The 20,743-nt window shown below is 38.3% G+C and overlaps 3 protein-coding genes, 1 long non-coding RNA gene and 1 other non-coding gene across 7 annotated transcripts; 3 read left to right on the top strand and 2 right to left on the bottom strand.

The window, feature by feature from the left end:
- The first annotated feature begins 307 nt into the window (after positions 1-307).
- On the top strand, positions 308-10,096 carry LOC113706243 (uncharacterized). Of its 3 annotated transcripts, none has more exons than XM_072061553.1 (10): positions 311-823; positions 1,348-4,080; positions 4,168-4,271; positions 4,694-4,763; positions 6,425-7,216; positions 8,103-8,305; positions 8,390-8,513; positions 8,686-8,892; positions 9,165-9,375; positions 9,522-10,096. In XM_072061553.1, exons 1-9 carry the CDS (start codon positions 662-664, stop codon positions 9,306-9,308), a joined length of 4,539 nt encoding a protein of 1,512 aa, XP_071917654.1. In that variant the 5' UTR covers positions 311-661; the 3' UTR covers positions 9,309-9,375; positions 9,522-10,096. The 3 variants fall into 3 exon arrangements, with proteins under 3 accessions (XP_071917655.1, XP_071917654.1, XP_071917653.1); XM_072061552.1 differs by having other exon boundaries at positions 312-823; positions 9,165-9,449; XM_072061554.1 differs by lacking the exons at positions 9,165-9,375; positions 9,522-10,096 and having other exon boundaries at positions 308-823; positions 8,095-8,305; positions 8,686-8,793.
- On the bottom strand, positions 9,894-11,707 carry LOC140012933 (uncharacterized). Its single transcript, XR_011819893.1, has 2 exons — positions 11,048-11,707; positions 9,894-10,861 (listed from the first exon to the last, which is right to left on the bottom strand). It is a non-coding gene; the product is annotated as an uncharacterized lncRNA (long non-coding RNA).
- Positions 11,708-14,019: 2,312 nt separating this feature from the next.
- LOC140013151 (U6 spliceosomal RNA) lies at positions 14,020-14,123 on the top strand. Its single transcript, XR_011820221.1, has one exon. It is a non-coding gene; the product is annotated as a U6 spliceosomal RNA (small nuclear RNA).
- A 306-nt stretch (positions 14,124-14,429) lies between these two features.
- On the top strand, positions 14,430-17,406 carry LOC140012562 (endoglucanase-like). Its single transcript, XM_072060734.1, has 8 exons — positions 14,430-14,767; positions 15,188-15,400; positions 15,492-15,692; positions 16,053-16,130; positions 16,214-16,366; positions 16,492-16,600; positions 16,671-16,837; positions 16,935-17,406. Exons 1-8 carry the CDS (start codon positions 14,525-14,527, stop codon positions 17,283-17,285), a joined length of 1,515 nt encoding a protein of 504 aa, XP_071916835.1. The 5' UTR covers positions 14,430-14,524; the 3' UTR covers positions 17,286-17,406.
- Positions 17,407-18,016: 610 nt separating this feature from the next.
- Positions 18,017-20,166, bottom strand: LOC140012592 (probable WRKY transcription factor 29). The gene is made up of 3 exons (XM_072060844.1): positions 19,624-20,166; positions 19,396-19,509; positions 18,017-18,702 (listed from the first exon to the last, which is right to left on the bottom strand). Exons 1-3 carry the CDS (start codon positions 20,049-20,051, stop codon positions 18,183-18,185), a joined length of 1,062 nt encoding a protein of 353 aa, XP_071916945.1. The 5' UTR covers positions 20,052-20,166; the 3' UTR covers positions 18,017-18,182.
- Between the last annotated feature and the right edge of the window lie 577 nt (positions 20,167-20,743).

Genomic DNA, 20,743 nt, shown 5'->3' with positions numbered 1-20,743 from the left:
TGTTGTTTCCAAGTAAGGGTGGTTTCAATAACGATCTCTCTCTTTTGAAATGAAAAGTTGGATGGTTGAAAGGGGAGATAGGTATATAGATTTTGACTGAATAACATTACGGTCTTAAGCAATTGTCTTTTTCTCTTTATTCTGCATTTAGGCTCATTCCAGTACACTAATCAAAAGCAGTTGTTTTTGTGTTGAATGAATATCTTTCCTTGAAAAAGGGGAAAAAAATGCAATGCAAAAATTCGTTTATCCATGAAGATGTTTAAGGCGTTGGATATGATGACGTGCAATCACCTTTTTCTCTCATTCAGAAAGGCGTGATGGAAGCACTGGGCATTTTTCACGCTTTGGAGAGCCGGCGCATCATGACCTTGAAAGCCGCAACTGTTTTGACCAGTTTTCTGAGTCACGCCTTTATTATGTTGTTCCCACACAGTGTGTCAATTTCATGTTTGAGAATCAGACTGTAGTCCAGTCTTTACTCTGAAAGCTGCGCTGCAGTAGCCATTTTGTCGTCGGATTCTGTTCCGAAGTTTCAATATCTTTTTTTTTTCTCCTTTTTTTCCCTGCAAACAGTTCAAATTTCAATGGGTAGATTATAGATACTAGTCCACGAAGCTCTTCCAATCGGCCCTGCATTTGAACCGAACCGGTCAGCTGAATGAAGTGTAGATCGGTAGCCTGCATATGGTCAGCCTCCCCACCCACTCATAAAGTCACCGCCACCGCCGTACTTAACCACCCTCCCACCCTCTACACCGGCGGCTCCGATGGCTCCATCATCTGGTGGACCCTTCCCTCCTCCTGTACTTACCCCAACCAGGTCAGCCAATCCAACACAAATATGTATATCCTTTTTATTTTATTTTATTTATTTACCAGCTGTGTAATGATTATCATAAAAATTCAAGCTTGTTCCAGCTTTCATCCCTGATATATGAGTGACCAGTATTACTTACTGTGAATGAAGGCGTAAAAATTCAGACTTTTTCAGCTGTCTCTGTTGTTTTAGTGGTAACCAGTTATTATTTCATTAGTAGTACATTATTGTTAGAACTGGATGCACATCTGTCCTGGCAGTGTAACTACTGGGGGCTGTTGTTGGAAAAATGCATCATATCAATGACGAGTGACCTAATAAGTTAAAGCTTTGACCATATCTATGACCCCTTTGCTTACACTTCCGCGAAAGTTTAGGAATTTCACCCATAGACGAGTCACTGTTGCATAATCTGATGTGGTGTAGCTGTGGCACTGAATATTTTCTGTTGTTTTAGAACTTAAAAATGTTTAGTATCACCTCTATTATATTAATGGGATGTTATAATGTGTACAATTTTTGTTCAGGAAATGGAAGCGATTGCAATGCTTTGTGGGCATACTGCACCTATTTCCGATTTAGAAATATGTTTTCCTACAGCAGTTTCAGGAAATGGAAAATTAGACCACTCAAGCGATTTTGTTTCTGACTCAAGTTCAAATGTTTTTGGGGCACTAATTAGTGTATGTAAGGATGGTTTGTTGTGTGTATGGAGCAGGGCTAGTGGGCATTGCAGACGCCGGAGGAAAATGCCTCCCTGGGTTGGTAGTCCATCCAAGATTCAGTCATTGCCTGAAAACAAGAGATATGTGTGTATTGCATGTTGGGATGCTGATAGTGTTCATTCATCTGATTATCAGTCAATTGATATGGAGAACAAAGGTTTGGTGGATAGAGAATCGCATTATGGGAAATCTTCTAAATGCACTGTTGTGATTGTTGACTCGTATAGTCTTACTATTGTGCAAACAGTTTTTCATGGGAATTTATCCATTGGGCCTTTGAAGTCCATGTCCATTTTATTGTATGCTGGTCATATGGACAATCATTCGGTGATGATGGTTGATTCATTTAGTAAGGTGCAATGCTTGCCAATATTAAAGGATTCTGAAGCCACTGGTGCAAATTTTCCTGCAAATTCCTCACATTTGGTATTAAAGGACTGGCTAGATGGGTCAGAAGAGGGGGAAGCATTAATGGCATGTGCAAACCGGGGACAGTTGTTGGTCCTTATATATTCAACACACTGTACGTTTAGGCTGGTTGATGATGGCAATAAAATTGGGGAGATTCTTTTTTTGGATTATCAACTTTATCTTAAAGGCCAATCACATGTCATTGGTGGGATGTTTTTAGTGGATGATCAGACAAGCATCAGACTAAATTTTGGAAAACATGACGATGTAATTTCGGAAGAACTGGCTGTGTGGAACAGTAGAGGTTCAGCTGCTGTATACAGGGTATCATACTCAAGCAGCACATTTGCTTTTGAGCCTCTATTAGACATTCCTGCTGTTGCACGTGCTCCCAATTTAAAGTTATCCATTTCTTTTGTTTATGTCAGCTGCTATCTTCTTCGTATTGAATCAATCTGCTTGCGAGATGAAGAACCTTTGCTCTGGGAACCTTATATGACTATTTGGTTATTGCCACAGCAATACCATAGCAAGGAATTATCTGGAGGTTGCAAAAGACTTAGCGAAGGCAAATGTTTTGATGGTTGGATTTCCAAATCCATACATAAAACTGAAGGTTCCATCAAAGAAATTTCCTCTAGCGCAATAGGTCTTCAGGGTGAAGCAGAATCCTTACATACTGGTGCTTCATGTTCAAAAATTTCGGAAAAGTATGTCTCCTCTTCAATGGTTATTTCTGAAAACTGGTGTCTTCCAATGGCGCTTGTTTATGGCTTCTGTAATGGTGATATAGAAGTTGTGTGGTTCGACATGTGCTATGAGGGAAGTGGTTCCTATGGTCAAAATCAACATAATGAGGCAAACTTACATGGACCTAGACAATATCTTTCTGGGCACACAGGTGCTGTGCTATGTTTGGCTGCACATCAGATGGTGAGTATGCCAAAGGGAAGAGATTTCAGTCATGTTTTAGTATCAGGAAGTATGGACTGCACCATTCGGATTTGGGATCTTGACTCTGGTAACACGATTATTGTAATGCACCAACATGTAGCTCCAGTACGCCAGATAATTCTTCCACCACCTCTTACTGAGTGTCCATGGAATGATTGCTTTCTCTCTGTTGCAGAGGATTGCTGTGTTGCCCTTACCTCACTTGGTACATTGCAGGTAGAGAGAATGTTTCCTGGACAGCCATACTATCCCACAAAAATTGTGTGGGATAGTGCAAGAGGTTATGTAGCATGTCTATGCCCTAATCATACAGGAATCCTTGACACTTCTGATGTATTATTCATATGGGACATTAAAACGGGTGCTCGTGAACGGGTGCTTCGTGGTGCTGCTGCTCATTCAATGTTGGATCATTTCTGTATGGTCATGAAGAAAGATTCTGCTCCTGCCAGTTTAATGAGCAGAAATACTTCAGCCTCCTCACTAAATCTTCCACTGACAGAGGAAAATAAGTATTCACATTCTCGTTTAAGATATACAGCAAAAGGGACTTCTACATCAAGCAGATTCCCTGTTTCTAGAAGTGTGACTGAATCAAATAGATCCCAAACACATGCTACAAAAGAAGCTGTCATTGAGTCAGTTGAATCTACAGTATCTGCCTTTCAAAGCAATAAGCCCCCAATTGAAGGCTTGTGCCCTTTTCCAGGAATCACTGCTTTGTGCTTTGATCTTAAGTCAATGATTTCTATTTGTAAGAGTCATGATTTGACTATGGCAGGAAGTATTGATCATAGAAAGACTTCTTCAGAAGTAATTGGAGAGGACACACCAAAAGACAGCCCTCAAAAGAAAATCGATAGTCAGCGAATGTACCGGGAAACAGATATTGCAACCCCCCACCATGTCAGCAAAGAGATTTATTCTGCTTCCAGTGGGACCTCAGGTGGTACAGTAGCAGATCATGACTTGCTTTACTCCCTTGAAGAATCCTTGCTTCAGTTCAGCTTGTCTCTTTTGCACTTATGGAATGTGGATTATGAGCTTGACAGATTGCTACAAACTGAAATGAAGCTCAAAAGACCCGAACTTTTCAATGTAGCTTCTGGTTTAATAGGGGATAGAGGCTCTTTGACACTGATGTTTTCTGGGTCAAGTGCCACCTTAGAGGTAAGCTATGAGCAGTGCGTACACCAAACCAAACCAATCAATTTGACCTCTTTGTTTATTGCTAAGTGATTAGTAATTGGTTTTCAGCTTTGGAGATCATCATCTGAGTACTCTGCTCTGAGATCACTAACTATGTTGGCCCTTGCACAGCACATGATCAGTTTATCACCTTCGTATTCTGGAGCCAGCAGGTAATTTCTTGACCAGGCAAACTTCAAAGCTGTCATACTTTGGTTGCATCTATTGATTTTGATGAGATTGCAGATCATCCATAACTGTGCTTTGTGTTTCTGGATTAAGTGGTATTTTGACATCATAACAAGTGGTTTGTAGTGTCTTGCATGTGATCATCTGAACAGATACATTTGCATTTCATATGATACTTGAGAAGCATTTTTTGACTGTTAAATTTTCAAAATTTATGCAAGAAATTTTTTTTTTTTTTAAAAAAAGATCGACACTAGCCTTCCAAAATCTTCATATGGAAAAAAAGGGAAAACAATTGTTTTATTTGCATTTGGTATAACTCATGAGCAGCCTTTACTGCCAGAGTATTGGAAGCCCTGTCCATTCCTGTGCTCTAATTTAAGGCTTTGATGTCTATTTTTTGCAGTGCTTTAGCAGCCTTTTATGCTCGGAGCTTTGCAGAGAAAATCCCAGATATAAAGCCTCCTTTGCTCCAGGTAGCAGCATATCTTGTTGATGGGTTTTAGTCTGAGCTTTCAGCGTCTCATTTATTTATTCTTCCCGTTGTTCTTGTAGTTACATGTCTAGAAAGAGCACACCAACCTAAGAAAATTACTCCAAACACAGTTATAGAAATGGTGTTATCGTAGTGCAACCAACTCTGCTTTACTCTGCAATATTTTTTTTATTATGATCTCCTCATCACCCAAGCTTTTTATGCGAAATACTGTATTAATGTGTTGTGGAGATATTGAGAAAATAGCATATTTCTCTTAAGTTAGTCAGATGTGTGTGCTTATATTTGTCATGAGACTCATGAATAAATAAATTAGTTCTGTTGAAAGTTATCTAGTTGTTACATTCTTCTATTTACACTGTTTCTTCTTAGTTTATCGCAGTCCCTGTTTCTGTTAATGGTAATAACATTTACAATTGGCCATCTAGTATAAAGTTTATTTTATAATGAAGAATTTGACACTGAAAAAAATTAACTCGGAACTTCTGAACATTTCTGACTGCCACCTTCTATGATGACGCATCTACTGCTGCATTATTAGTTTTGGAGAGTTTATTGTATTTTACCGGGAAAATATTGGCTTTATTTGGATATCAAAATTTTCCAAATATTTCCCTTGCATCATAAACACATTTCCCAACCCACCTTTTTATATTTCCAATCACCTTTTTATCTCACATACATTACATTACAAAAAGTGCTACAGTAATTATTTCAAATAAATTAATAGTTCAAATAATACTCTATCCAAACAAACCCATGAATATTGTATTTTATTGTTAGTTTTATCTCAAATTAGTCTTCTAATTTTTATTGGCTGTCATTTAACTTCCAACTTTTTGAACCTCTTATCTCTAGTTGAATTTAATCATTTAACTTAGTCTCAGAGAATGTTGAGGGATTTTTATTTTGTCGTTTCCATTGTCCGATGTAGAACAAGATAGGTGAGATCTTGGTACTAGTGCTAGCAGATTAATGAGAGGATCTTGGGACTGTTTCGGGGCTTTGAACAATACTGGTGAACAGTAACAAAGGGGTAAAACAAAGGAAAAGAAGAAGGAAATTTAGGGGGAAGAAAGAAACTCAATTCTTATACATCAATTTCACTCTGCCTAGAATAACATAAGAACATAAGTATTTATATATTTTAAACTTTCCTAAAACTCCTATTTCCTTTTCTAAATAGGTAAGTAAACTAGTTGCAGAAGTTTTTATAACAAGGACTCCAACTAGTTACCTAATATAATAAATAACAAAAAAAAAAGACTAAATGGACACTGGCTGGAAATTTCCTGCAAACAAGTAAAAAGGCCAAAATGGCAAAATGCCCTTAGAACCCAAAATTCTTAAAACTGCTAAATACCAAAGAGTAAAACTACATTGACTTCATTGACATATTCTTGCTGCCAACTAGGTTGCTAATCTTCGAACAATGCCTACTTAAAGATTCAGGAAAATCACGAAAATCTTTACTATTAGATTTCCTTGAACTCTTGGTTGACTGCATCATAGTTGTTATTCCTAGGAAGACCTATAGGTTGCTGGTAAGCCCTTACATTGGCTACAGTTTTTTTTCTCTTAAATCAATATTAACTTGTGCAAAAAACTGTATTTTTGTTTTTTACTAATGCCTGCTTTCAGCTCTTGGTAAGCTTTTGGCAAGACGAGTTTGAACATGTAAAAATGGCTGCTCGCTCTCTTTTCCATTGTGCTGCATCACGGGCTATTCCGCGCCCATTGTGCTGTAATAGTGCAAATGCTCCTGCAATATCTCTTGATCGTTCGACCGGAATAACAAAGTTAGAACGTGAAAATTCAAACTCCCTGACTCCTAACTGTCTGCCAAAAACACTGATGGATTCTCGGAGCGAAGAATCTGAGATTCTTTCATGGTTGGAATCATTTGACACACAAGACTGGATCTCTTGTGTTGGAGGAACAACTCAAGATGCCATGACCTCTCATATAATTGTTGCTGCAGCATTGGCAGTTTGGTATCCCAGTCTTGTGAAACCAAATCTTGCCTTGTTGACTGTTCAATCTTTGATGAAATTGGTTATGGCTATGAATGAAAAATACAGTTCTACTGCTGCAGAGATTTTGGCAGAAGGTATGGAAAGCACTTGGAAAGCATGTATTGGTTCTGAAATACCTCGGCTGATAGCAGACATATTCTTCCAGATTGAGTGCGTTAGTGGTGCATCTGCTAATGCACCTGCTCAGAAGTCAGCTTTATCACATAACATTAAGGAGATTTTGGTGGCTGTACTTCTTCCAAGCTTAGCAATGGCTGACGTACTTGGATTTCTGAATGTAATCCAAAGCCAAGTGTGGTCTACTGCATCTGATTCGCCTGTTCATGTGGTGTCACTGATGACCCTCATTAGGGTTGTGCGTGGTTGCCCAAGAAACTTGGCGCAATACCTCGATAAGGTTTGTAGAAAGTGTTATCAGAGAATTACATGATTAGCTCACATTTGAATGATACCATTGGAACTATAGGTCACATGGTTCATCTAAGCCACCATACCTGATTGTGTATTGAGTTTGGTGTAACTGCGTTTTTGTTTTTCTTCTTCTTCTTCTTCCGTGTTCTTGTTACATCATATTATCCTTCTTTAGTTCTTGATGTTTGTGTAATTTTACCTCACAGGATGGACACAGGGGTGTTAAGATAACATTTTGGCATCTTTAGATGTAGCTCGCCAAAGACGAAAGCAGAAAGATTTCTTATGTCCAAATATAACCTACTTTTTAAAATGGTGACATCTAATTTCATTGTCTGTGATTGATTCAAATTGGAGTGATAGGTTGCGACACTGCCAAACTTTAGACTTTGTGATTATCCAAGCATGAGCTCAAGTCTCTTTGTGCACCACCGTTGACAGTAATAATTGATTTTACCTACTCTTTCAGCATCCTGTGCTTCCCCTCAGTTGCAACTTAAAGGGAAAAAGAAAAGTACTGGATAGACCAGTATAAAAAATGTTACGTGCTTTTTGGGTTATATGCTTCAATATCTTTTATCAGTTGCTCTTTCATACAACTTGATTTAGCTGATTCACTTTATATTACTTTTCCTTTTATATTCATATAAGTTGTGCAGTTAGCTTTAGTGATATGAAATATGTATATGTGAAATTTCTGTGCATTCTTGCTTGTCAGTCTCCTATCTATTTCCAAGTCATTGAAGCTTATGTTACTGTGAAATTGGGGTGAATAGTCACATGAGTCTGCCCAGTTTCCTTCGGTTTGCTAATGTGCTGAGAGTCTCCAATAATTTCCTTTTAAAATTTCTAACATCTAGACAGGTTTGCAGGTGGTCACTTTCATTTTGCAGACCATGGACCCAAGTAACTCAGTTCTGCGTAGAAGTTGCACTCAAAGTTCAATGGCAGCATTAAAGGAATTAGTACGTGTGTTTCCTATGGTGGCTCTAAATGATACAGCAACTAGGTTGGCCGTTGGGGATGCAATTGCTGAGATTAAAAATGCCAGTATTAGGGTATATGACATGCAAAGGTATTACTTATACAATTGCACGTTACTAATTGCAGTTTTTCTCAAAATTGTACTTATAGCATGTGTTTTCTGTGTTCATTGTAGCATGGCCAAAATAAAGGTGTTGGATGCAAGTGGACCCCTAGGACTTCCAACTTTGCTCAGAGGAGCTTCAGATACAGCAGTTACAACTGCAATTTCAGCTCTAAGCTTTGCACTGGATGGAGAGGTACCTTTTGTAGCCCCTTCAGCTCAATTTGCTATATCATCTGCTTGCCAATTGTATGAATAACAAAGCTTGTGGAATGGTGAGATGAGGTTATACATTGAGATTTGGGCTGTATCGGGTGATGATTGTCATTCTTTTTTCTTTTGTTTTTATTGAATATCTTCACTTGCAGGGCCTAGTGGCATTTTCCGAGAATGGGCTGATGATTAGATGGTGGTCACTCGGCTCTGTTTGGTGGGAGAAAATCAGTCGAAATCTTACTCCTGTTCAGTGCACAAAAGTTATATTTGTTCCTCCATGGGAGGGATTTTCTCCTAATTCTTCCAGGTCCAGTATAATGGCAAGTGTAATATCAAATGATGGTCAGGTCAATTTACAGGTAACATCTTTAGTACTAGAATGGCTCCATGTTTCTTTCCTTGAGTCTTTCTGTTGCACTAACCATACATAATTTGGTACTATTCATGAGCTCTACAATTGGAGCAAATACAAATATGGTATGATTAAAATCTTCACTCTTCATAAAATTCGTTGCTCCATAAGTTGGTTCAATAGTTAAACATACTTAAAATCTTGTTGCACTTAGCACTTTGCCCTTGTCCAACTCAAGTATATGAGATATCAAATTGCTTATTGATAATTTTGTTACAGGAGAGCAAGAAAGCATCAACTGAAATCGATTCAGTGAAACTTTTGGTTCATCATCTTGACCTCTCTTATTCTCTAGAGTGGGTTGGTGAAAGGAAAGTAAAGCTCACGCAGCATGGGCGTGAGTTGGGCATTTTCCAGTTATAAGCACGTTATTTCTGGGTTTGCGCTGAACATCTTGAAGGCACATTCTTAACTTCAGTGCTAAGAAATGGTATATCATCTTATGAGTTCCACCTTTTGGTTGCAACCGAGGTTTAGGCTTGTGCAATATGCTAGCTATATCAAGTAAGAGAAATCCACAAATAAATCTTTCATAGTTTCAAGCTTCTGCTTTTGATACCATCATTTTCTCAACAGAACAGAGAGATAGATGCTTGAACCCGCTAAAAGGAGAGCAATGCTGCTGAAGTAGCTGAGGACCTCCAGATCCAGTAGTTCTACTATTTTTTATTTTTTAATTCTTTTTGGTTTTTTTTTTGGGGTTTTGGTTTGGGGGGGGGGGGGGGGTGGTGATCCTTTAGTCTTTATGATCCAATTTTCTACCCATAGCCCAGTGACCACCCCAAATACATTTCTTGCTTATACTCGTGTGCTTTTATCTCTTTCGGTCATTTTTGCTTTACCTAGTCTTTAAATGTCGTGTTAAATAGTACTTTTTATCTGTCGTCATTTTGGCAATGTTTTGTATGGAATTGTAGGCTGTACAGACGACTCATATTTGTAAACCCCTGTTTCTTTCTTTCCGAATTCTTTGTGTTCATTGACACGAGAGGATTACAGGTTCTTGTAGAACTTTGATGGAAAAATTCTCTCTTTTGAGTTGTAGAAACTTTGTAAAATAGTTGATCCCATATTGTATTGTAGAAACATCCTGAGATGCGGCAAACCTGCTAACCTTGTGATTTAATACTACTATTACAACCATTATCTTCTTTCTTCTTGTTATTTTTTTCTCTCTCTTTTGCACATGTGATTGATACTTTAAGGTCGATAGGGTACATTGATGACAACTAAAACATCTCGGTGCAATGCTTTCATCTTTCTTTTCTTTTAATGCAAGTACGTCAAAGGTGCATCTCAGGTAATAGTTTCATTGCTTGGAGAATGCGGTTCAGAACCCAAGCAACTCCAAAGTCCTGACTAAAATATGAACTAGTGTAGTACTTGAGAATGGTGCATCTCAGGTTTGCAAGAAGTACTAAACACTGAACAGACTAAAAGGCAAAAGTTTGACGAGCTGATTTGGGCTGTGGACTGAGCTTCTTGTTAGACGAAGCAAGAGCAGTTGCCTGATGATAATTATAAAAGCCAAAACAACAATAAAAAATACTAGAAGGGATAAACTCATGAAGCTTAAGGTCAATCAAGACAAACTTGAAGTTGCGTGATCTTGATCTTTACGAGTGCTTAATATACAAACACTAGCTTGCTGTACATGCAGTGTTCTGATACAGCTTAACTTTGTCATATATGAACATTTAGCTGTCAGCCCCATTAGACACTAGCCCGAGGTCAGGCTTCAGAATCTGGAAAGAAACTGAAGTTGCTTCAGAAGTGGACTCAAAGTCTCCATTAATTTCTCACAAGGATGGTTGTGAATGCCCTCATATGTTGTCACCACAATGCTCGTGTCCTTTGAAAGTCGCTGGATTTGTTTCTTCACATTGCATGTGTGATGTGTGCAGCGGTAGTAGCTCCTTCAGTTCATTATTTCACAATTGAAGCACAGAAAAACAAAGCTAATTATGATCTTAATATCTTTCTTTGGGTTCTGAGAAACTTTAGAATGGAACGAAATAATGATAGATTTTCGGCATTCATGAAACCAAAATGATCAGCTAAGAAAATAATACTCGAGATAATGAAGTAGGAAGATATCTCACCTCGGGTGGGCACAATTCTTCACGGCTTTCTGCCCATATTTTCTCCACTTGTATCCATCGTCAAGAATATCCTCAGTACTCCTAGTATGAAAGGCAATTCTTGGTGGAACAGATTTTTTGGTTTTACCAGGTTTCACTTTGTTTTTATCAAGGTTATCTCCTTCCCTGGCGTTCCTAGATGTCATAGATAAACAGGGAGAGGTTGGTTTTTGTTCGCAGTCAACGGCAGTACTGGAGAGGATAGTAGCCCAGTCCATATCTGAAGCAATTTGAGGGCTTTGCATGGATTGGTTCATCAGCAAAGGAGGATACAATGGAGCAGTTGAGGAGAGGGTGGGGGTAAAAAGATATGGGACATTGTTTCCTGCTGCGATCGGCGATCCTTCTTCCATAAACATGATGTCTATGCCCACTATAGGATCAAGAGGAGGACCTGAAGAATGTTCTTTGGAATTTATGTTCCAAGATCGAAGATTGTGTTAGGTAGGCAGGCGTTGGACGGTATTATGAACACAATGAGAGGGAGTTTCCTTTTTGAAGAGCATGGCTTGTCCCTTGGAGAAACCCAACTACATTACCTACCATCATCTGTTCAACTGCCCTATTGGAAGAGGTGGTGTAGACTTGATCAAAATATATTCTTCTTAGCAGTAATGTGAAAGAATGTAGAGTTTATGCTTTGGCACTTGGACGGTGAGTAGATTGAGGATATAGGATAAATTGAGTGGACGTCTAGAATGAATCAATCAATCAAGCGAGCAAGATGATTGGCTCAAATCAGGTAAAAAGTACAGTGTTTTTGTTAAACAACTACTCTAGTTTCGTGGGGTTAAAACCTTAAACAACTACTCTAGTTTCGTGGGGTTAAAACCAATCTTCCAGCCGTTGAAGGTTGTTTGGAAAAATGATTGCGTCTTTTTTATGAACACAGTCCCGTGAATCATAACTCCGAAAAAAGAAAAAATAGTTATACAAATTGAAAATTAGACAGAAAATCGCAATAGACGCCTTCATGCATGTATGCAATTCAAGGCTTTTTTTTAAAAAAAAAAAAAAAAATTAGTGGTATGAAAATTGTTGTTTCAAATTAAGGGTTAATTACTATCTGACCCATTGAATTTTGGATGCAGTAATTATTTGCCCTCTTACTTTCGATTCATTCATTTTACACACTATCGATAATAATATATTATACATTTTAAGTGGTCATTATGCTCATCAAATTTTGGGTGACCAAAATGCACCCCCCGTAACAAAATTAACCAACAAAAGAGTAAGATTCCAGAATCATATTGACACACTGCATAAGAAAAATACAACATAAAATGTACACATTCAAATCATCAAAATTCTACGGTCTCTAACTGGTGTACTTGCATTTATTATTGTTCTCACAATAAGGGTCGATCGCACTACTTAAATACTTTATGAGTAACTCACCCTTTAGCATTAGAAAATCGAACTGCTTACTTTCCAAATCTTGCCACCAACGAATATCGCTGGATTCACTCTAAATCCTCCAATTTCTTCATGAATTAAAGGCTAATTAGATGGTAACTAATTTGGAGGAAGAAAGAGGAGCAGCACATACAAGTTCTTGGGATTTATATATTTCTTTTTTCGCGGATGGTTTTCTAGCTAGTATGCCTATATTTTTTTCTAGCTTTTTGAGTATTAGGTTGCCCCCCTAGGATTACTTCCCTCTGATGTGAACTCATTCCCACCAAAGGGTAAGCACTAAGCATTCATCTCTCAGATTTGGAAGGCAAAGCGTTAGTGGGCGCAAGTTCAGGGGGCAACTTGTAATTGACCCCCATGTCTTCAGCAGAGCTTTGAGTTTCAGCTCTCAGCTCTGTCGTACAAAATCTCTGAGACAGGTCCAGTTATTTTGCCTGGTAACTCACATATTGTTACCATTCTTGTATGAGAATAAACTATAATAAGCTGAAACATGAAGTTGAGAATCTGCTGCGTCCATTTTTATGCATAAAAAGATATCATCACTCCTACCCGCAACAAATGAAGGTTAGGTCTCTTCCTCTGGAAGTGAAAACCCCATGCAACAATTAGTCATAATCATATGAAGACGAAATCTTTTATAACATGCGTGCACAGACTGCATGGTCTCTTTTATGGTTGGATGTGCCCATTCTGCCATGTAAGTTAGCATTTGGGCTGGAAGAAGAAGAGCCAAGCATTTACTGTTAGAACCCAACCATTTCCCCCCGAAGAAAACAAAAACAATTCTAGACATGATGGGCAAATGCATGAAATTATGTCACACATGAACATGCATATTTACTTGTGAAAATTACTCTTCCACACTACTATATATATATATATATATGTAGCTTTCACGTTTATTAACAAATTAAATCTGGTCATTCATAGTTTTAGATTAGAGGCAAAAGGACTGTTTGAGGCTTTACGCATCACATGCGGCCTTAAACATAACAATTGAATTACTCATTCTAAATCCAGTTATAATTTAATTGGTACAGCATGTTGAACATGAATAATCATGTAAATGTTAATAAGCTGAAATTAGTTTATTATTCCCTGTCATACCAATAATCCTTTTTTTAAACTACTAAAGTGATGTATGGGGAATTTTCTATGAAATTTTTTTTTTATATATAAACGCATAAAATGGAAAGGAAAATGGTTAAGATTGTTTGACGGGAGTCTTGTTTATTGCTTGTGGAATTATACAGCACGGTAACCTGTGGAAATGTTTCCAAGAAATGATGTCAAGGAATGGGTTCTTTATTTTACTTGCTCCCCATTTTTTTTTCCTGGGTTGGAAGGGTAGTAAAGGTCAAGGAATGGGTTTGATGTAGGTTCTTGTCTCGATCTCATAGGGTGATCTTCGTGATAATGGCTGGCCAAGACTTCTATGCCACATTTCCCAGTTCTCACGCCATCCCCATTCCGAATTTCCACCCATAATGTGCAATGCTAGACTTGCTAAGGGATTGAGCATATCCGTTAGATAAAATTGGAATGATACAGGGAAGATTAGCATGGCCCCTGCGCAAGAATGACACGCACAAATCGAGAAATGGGCAGAGCATATGAATTTTTAAGATTAGTTAACTAAAGACTATCAGCAAACCTACATCTCTTACTTTTTTAACTTAGAAGCATATTCCAGTTGAAATTTCTAGGTTGGACAATCTCATACTTAACAGCTGACAACATTTGAGATTCCATGGGCATATAAAGCTCAGGTGCTAGCTAGTAGCTAGTGCTCGATCACCATGCTGTTAAGCGATTTTAGGGTGAAAGTAGCTTTCTTGATTGTCCCTGTGACTTATTCGCTGTTTTACCTCCTATTAAGAGTACCCACCATGCTGGATAAGAAAGCCATGCTTGCCATCAAGTTTCTCTATAAATACCCCCCATATATATAACTAAACCAAGCAGCCAAATATAGAGTAATAATAACCAGCTAGCTGTACTAATTAAAAGGTGATTATGAAGAAAATGTCTTGTGGTGCTATGCTCTGTGGTCTTTTGTTGTGGTTCAGCATCTTCGTAGCTCCACTTAAAGCACAAGCCATGAAAGATGCATTATGCTCTGATTCTACTTATGACTACGAAGATGCACTGAGCAAGAGCATCTTATTCTTTGAAGGACAACGCTCTGGAAAATTACCACCAGACCAACGAGTCAACTGGAGAGGGGACTCCGCACTCTCGGATGGCAAGCTTGAAAATGTATGAAACACACGTACTTGTATACCATTAATTTTTTTCTCATATATATAACCCTTCCACCTTGCAGTTGCATTAAACTGAAGTCTCATATATATATATATATATATATAAAACCTGAATGATGGGTAAGATGTTTGCCTTATTATCATTTTGGCAGCGTGAATTAATGTCTCGAAAGCAATACCATTCAACTCCCAAGTCCCAAAAAAATCATTTGTGAAGCACGTGGTAAATAAATTATTGTTCCGCATGTTAGAAGTAAGGTGGCGTAACTTGAAGTCGTACTATAATTTAGCACTGGTTAGATTTTTGGTTAGTGCTTCTTCACTTGATCGTCCATGTTCTGTTCTGTCTTAATTTCTTGATTTATGGAAGATCACTAACTTGTACTCCTAAAAATGTGCTTGATCATTTGATCAGGTGGACTTGGCAGGAGGGTACTATGACGCGGGTGACAATGTCAAGTTTGGATGGCCAATGGCATTTTCCGTCACCTTACTAAGTTGGGCCGCTATTGAACACCAAGATGAAATATCTTCCGCCAACCAGATTGACTACCTCTGCCGGGCAATCCGCTGGGGCACCGATTTCATACTAAAAGCGCATACTTCAGCAACCACGCTTTATACTCAGGTCAGAATCTCATGCCACGTTTTATACGTATAACACATATATTAATGGATGCATCCACGATGGTGATTTGATATGCTATATGTATATATAGGTGGGAGATGCAAGTAGAGATCATCAATGTTGGGAACGCCCAGAAGACATGGATATTCCTCGAACCCTTTACAAGATTACGCCTACTTCTCCTGGAACTGAGGTAGCTGCCGAGGCTGCTGCTGCCCTTGCTGCTGCTTCAATTGTCTTTAAAGAGTCTCAGCCGGAATATTCCGTTCAGCTGCTAAGCCGGTCAAAACTTGTAAGCATCGCCTAATCTTCTGAGACAGATTCTTGGCTTCCTTTCCAGCCAGTCTAACTCAGAACTGACTACCTTGACACAGGAATTAATTATTTTAACTTGATCTAATCGGACGCTAAATAAACGTGTTAATACAATTAGGCTAATCACTCACTGATAAATTTTTCAATATATAGCGGTAGGAATTGTGTGATAGATATTCGATGATTTCTTTTTCCCCTTAGAAACGAGCCCATGTCCATGGAGCATCTCGTATATATGTCACGAATGCATTGCATACTTTTCTAATGCTACTAGTCAAAGAAGTTGACATGATCTAATATTGGTCATTCTTCTCGATTTGTTTTTTTCTCTCCCCAGTTATTTCAGCTTGCTGACAACTATCGAGGATCATACAAAAGTTCCTGCCCTTTCTACTGCTCTTACTCGGGGTATCAGGTAATTATTAGCGAAGTAGTCCTAATTATCATAACGATGAGATACTGAATAAGTGATCAATAATGCTATCGTAATTCTCTAAGGATGAGCTGTTGTGGGCTGCTGCTTGGCTGTACAAGGCTAGTGGAGAAAATTACTATCTGAACTACGTATCTAGCAATCAAGGTTGGAGTCAGGCAGTCTCGGAGTTCAGTTGGGACAACAAATTTCCTGGAGTTCAGACGTTGCTCGCAAAGGTATTACCAAAACAACCTTTATATTTGTCGATGTATCCCTCATTGTTTAATTGGATGATTAACTTTAAAGGGGAATAAAAAGGAATTTTATGTTTATGGTACAATATTTTGGATCAAAATTCCAGGACTTTTTCTTGGGGAAGACAAGTTTGGCGAATTTTAAGAGTGGTGCTGATTCCTTCGTATGCGCATTGATGCCAGGGAGCAGCTCTGTACAGATTAAGACAACCCCAGGTACTGCTTTGATTTGATTAAGTTGCCCTTTATTATTAATTGCATAATTTCCTTGACCATGATTACGCAGGCGGTCTTCTTTACACGAGAGATAGTAGCAATTTGCAATATGCTACGGGTGCTACCATGGTACTCCTTTATTACTCCAACATCCTTACCGCAGCTGGTTCTGAGGGAGTCCAATGTGGTTCTGTGATTTTCTCCCCTGCCAAAATCCAAGCATTTGCAAAGTCACAGGTAAGCTGTAAATTTCCTTTTCATTTCACAACCAAATCATGTCATATACTCATCTTGTTAATTCGGACAGGTTTAATATGGTATTTACTTTTTGCAGATTGATTACATTCTTGGAAACAATCCCCTCAAGATGTCATACATGGTTGGCTTCGGCAGCAAATATCCAACGCAGTTGCATCATAGAGGTGCATCCATCCCTTCCATTCATGTTCTACCAGCCGAGGTGGGATGCAACGATGGCTCCTCAACATGGTACTCCTCCAGCAAACCAAATCCAAACATTCATGAGGGAGCTATTGTTGGCGGCCCCAATTCCAACGACCAGTTTAACGACTTGAGATCAGACTACTCGCATTTGGAGCCAACAACTTACATGAATGCTGCTTTTGTGGGATCAGTGGCTGCTTTGCTTGGCCAGATCAAGGAAGAGTTTTTGCAAGTCATGTAATCTATACTAGCATTAATTAATTACAGCCACAATCACGGGATCAAAGGCTCCATTCTTAATCATTATCACAAAAAAAAAAAAAGGCTTCATGCTTAATAAAGTTTAAGTACTATATATACTACTTGCGTACTTCAAAAAAAAATTTTTTTAGAACTTATTGTATCAGATACAAAGGACATAAATTCAAAACTCTCTCGAACGTGAGGGGTCAAATGTGCTTAACGTGGGTGAAGTATAAGGGAGTGAATTTAATTAACTAGTAAACATAAGGGGTCAAAATGGAATTTGACCGGAGAGGGAGAGTTACTTTCATCATCTTATATATGTTTAGGCATGCAGTTCCAGACTAGAGCTACGACATGCCCCGGCAGGAACTCAAAATTTTCTCTCGCAAATTTGGTAAACCAATTTCATAATTGAAATCTATGAAATGATCAACCGCAAGCTTTATTATATTATAGTCATTGAGTAACTTGTGGATTACCTCGTAAATTACTCAACGACCACCCGAAACTTGCCAGCTGTTGAACGAGGGTGGTGTTTCTGGCGTTGCTTCCTTTTTTTTTCCTTTGGAGCTTCTTTTCTTTAATATGCCAATGCCTGGATTTGAAGTGATCTCCAGACAGAATCCAGAAAAGACTACAAATCGTTGTACCAGAAAATATTTACACATTAAAACTTACTTTACTACAGTGTTAATACATACACGAAAGCCCCCAGAGAAAAAAAAATCCAGACGAAAAAAGCAATTTATTACAAGCTACCAACTTATTGCGCTACACTTTTTTTTTTTTGGCGTATAGATGATATCAGTTACACTACTACTAAGTATTTTTCTCTTTACAAAATGACAAAAAAACATTTAAATAGTAGTATCAGATTTCCCCAACGGAGTAATTATACTGGTATGATTGGCTGTAGAAGGTCAGAGTCAGAGGAAACGGTTTCGGCTAAACGATGGCCATCACCCAATTCTGACATAAATGCATTCCAGTCGCATATGCCCGAAAAGAAGTCATCATCAAACATAACTTCTGGGATTAAAACTCCGTTATCAGGCTTCACATCAACTATTTGCCCATCATTTTCATCCTTGATCTCTCTTTCTATATTTCTTTCCTGAGATTCTTCTTCGTCTGCAAGCAAACGGGTTTCTGGCGAGGACAAAACTAAGCCGGGGTTTGGAGAACATCCCCCGGAATTTCCTTTTTTGGCTGCTTTCGAGTTGCTACCGGTAGGGGTCTTTGTAGTAGAAAACTTGTGCCTGACGGTACCAGCAAGAGCATTCTTGCGGGTTGGCTGGCTATGATTGTGCTCCGCCGTGTAGGTTATGACAAATATACTCGGATCCGTGCAGCTTTGTTCGACTTGCTTCCTAGCTATACATCCTTTTGAGCTGCTACACCTATAGTAGCTCCTATTTATTTCAACATCAAAATAGTATGTAGTTTAGTCATAGCTAAGTTCAATGTGTATGAAATAAAACCCATAAAATCAAAAACTCAAAAGCTGAAAAGAATCAAGAGATAGGTATGTATCTATAGATTCATGGAAAAGAGATATTAGCTAGATGTCATCATGTACGTGTATTTGTATAACACGTCTTCATACAAATTACTTTTACACTTACACGGCAATGAAAATTAGATGCTGCATACGATGGTAGAATTAGGATCCTATTGCTAGAGTGGCAATTATCAACTTAAAAAATTGTAATGGAATTAAGATTCATCTTCGTGGACTATTGTAAATCCTTGTGTTTACCATGAAATCACACTTTTGATTAAGTTTAAAAGCTATAAAGTGATACATAAGCCAAGTGATTTTTACAAAATTTTCACATAGATGAGAGAATTTTATATATTTTAAAAAGAAAATTAATATAAAGGTGTGAACTTTGTATATTAATTTGAAAGGGTCAATGTGCTTTTACAAAATGGATGGAGAAGGGGCCAATAAGATGAAACACTGAAAATATTGCAAAGTTTTAAGCCTTTTATATAAAATTCTAAAACTTGAGGGGGGATGGGGGTTGCAATTGCCTACCCTGAAAGCATATGCATCTCCGGCTAGATATTAAGTTGACATTTGCTACAGGGAGAAATTATACCTTGGGTAGGGAGAGCCTTTAATTGGTTTCTGCCCGTATTTGCGCCAAGCCCACATATCAGAAGAGAGATCTTTGGCTGTTGATTGGAGCACAACTCTTTTTTGCTGATTCTTCCTGATAAAACCAACGAAACATGATGTCACAAGTCAATCAGCATAATCAATCGAGCAAGGAGTTAACGAATACTCATGGCTATCCAGAATGAACAAGCTACTAGTATTTACTAACCTTCTCTTGTATTTTGGCATGTAGGTTGAGGTTGCAGTAGCAGCAGGAGGTTGGTCCCCGTGAACCTTTACTTTCTGCTGATGAACTTCTTCAGGTTCTTCTTTCGTTTCTTTGCAGACAGAAACGGAATCAGAAGGAGTAGTTGGGCCTACTGGGCTATTTTGTGCAGGTGAAGAATGCGAAACGGTGTAGAATGGCTTGTAAAGATCTTGTAATTCATCGGTTAACATGGCTGCAGTCTCGAAAGGACCAGGAAAACTGAGAAGGAGATCATGATGTTCATCTTTCGGGGTGTCCAATAGACCATAACAAGAAGTTAGATGCTCGGTACTGCTGCCAGTCGCAGAAGTATTGCAATAATAACCGGTAGATCCTCTAACTATGGCTTGCAAACCCCAATCTTCCAAGCTCCCAAAGTCTGCCATCATAATTATCTGAACTACTTAGTTTATTGCTAGTTGTGTGTTATGCTCAGAAAGAAACCGAGAAGCAGATTGGTGGCGCTGACTTCGCTTATGGGGATGGATATTAAAAGAGGAAACTGAAGTGTGTTGTATTTTTATAGTGCTAAGCACTAAGGATCCTACCTTTGTAGTTCATATTTCACACGCACACATACGAAGAATCAGTCGTTGTATGGGGTTGACCTTGTTAAAATGTCAAAGGGGGGAACCAAAAGAACAGGCTGTATCTCATTGTCCATTCTAATTGAGTTCCAGCTCCATTTAGTTCTCATTGCTGACCTGGCTAACAGGACTAGATTAGAAATGATAAATGTATAATTGTACACTAACAAAAGTAGCTTCATTATATTATATTCACATCACGCTTATGTCAGCAAGAAGGGTGCCAAAACATTAGGCTGCGTATAAATCAAGTGTTTTTCAAGATACTTTTTAAAAATTTTATTGTGACATTGTATTTAAAAATTGCATTATATATTTTAGGGTGTGTTTTTAAATTTTTTAGGGTGTCTTTTTTTTTTGAAAAAAAATTAAAGATTATCCCAAGATGGGTAGAGGAGTAGGAAGTGATGAGTGGTTGTGGTGGGGGAGAGAGGAAAAGGGGAGAATGACAGGTGGCGGCTAGATTTTTTTTTTAAGTTAATTTTTTGTACATT

Source organism: Coffea arabica, chromosome 8e (assembly GCF_036785885.1).
Source record: "Coffea arabica cultivar ET-39 chromosome 8e, Coffea Arabica ET-39 HiFi, whole genome shotgun sequence".
NCBI classification, from domain to species: domain Eukaryota; kingdom Viridiplantae; phylum Streptophyta; class Magnoliopsida; order Gentianales; family Rubiaceae; genus Coffea; species Coffea arabica.
Note: the sequence above shows the minus strand (reverse complement) of the source record. Positions and strands in the feature narration are given on the sequence as shown.

Excerpts from the sequence above, each read along its gene's own strand:
- LOC113706243 (XM_072061553.1), top strand. The coding sequence starts at position 662 with ATGAAGTGTAGATCGGTAGCCTGCATATGGTCAGCCTCCCCACCCACT. Across the intron at positions 4,764-6,424 it reads TAAAGCCTCCTTTGCTCCAG|CTCTTGGTAAGCTTTTGGCA; the intron begins GTAGCAGCATAT and ends GCCTGCTTTCAG. Across the intron at positions 8,893-9,164 it reads ATGGTCAGGTCAATTTACAG|GAGAGCAAGAAAGCATCAAC; the intron begins GTAACATCTTTA and ends ATTTTGTTACAG.
- LOC140012562 (XM_072060734.1), top strand. The coding sequence starts at position 14,525 with ATGAAGAAAATGTCTTGTGGTGCTATGCTCTGTGGTCTTTTGTTGTGG. Across the intron at positions 14,768-15,187 it reads CGGATGGCAAGCTTGAAAAT|GTGGACTTGGCAGGAGGGTA; the intron begins GTATGAAACACA and ends TCATTTGATCAG. Across the intron at positions 16,131-16,213 it reads GCTCTTACTCGGGGTATCAG|GATGAGCTGTTGTGGGCTGC; the intron begins GTAATTATTAGC and ends TAATTCTCTAAG.
- LOC140012592 (XM_072060844.1), bottom strand. The coding sequence starts at position 20,051 with ATGATGGCAGACTTTGGGAGCTTGGAAGATTGGGGTTTGCAAGCCATA. Across the intron at positions 19,510-19,623 it reads ATGCCAAAATACAAGAGAAG|GAAGAATCAGCAAAAAAGAG; the intron begins GTTAGTAAATAC and ends TGGTTTTATCAG. Across the intron at positions 18,703-19,395 it reads AAAGGCTCTCCCTACCCAAG|GAGCTACTATAGGTGTAGCA; the intron begins GTATAATTTCTC and ends TGAAATAAATAG.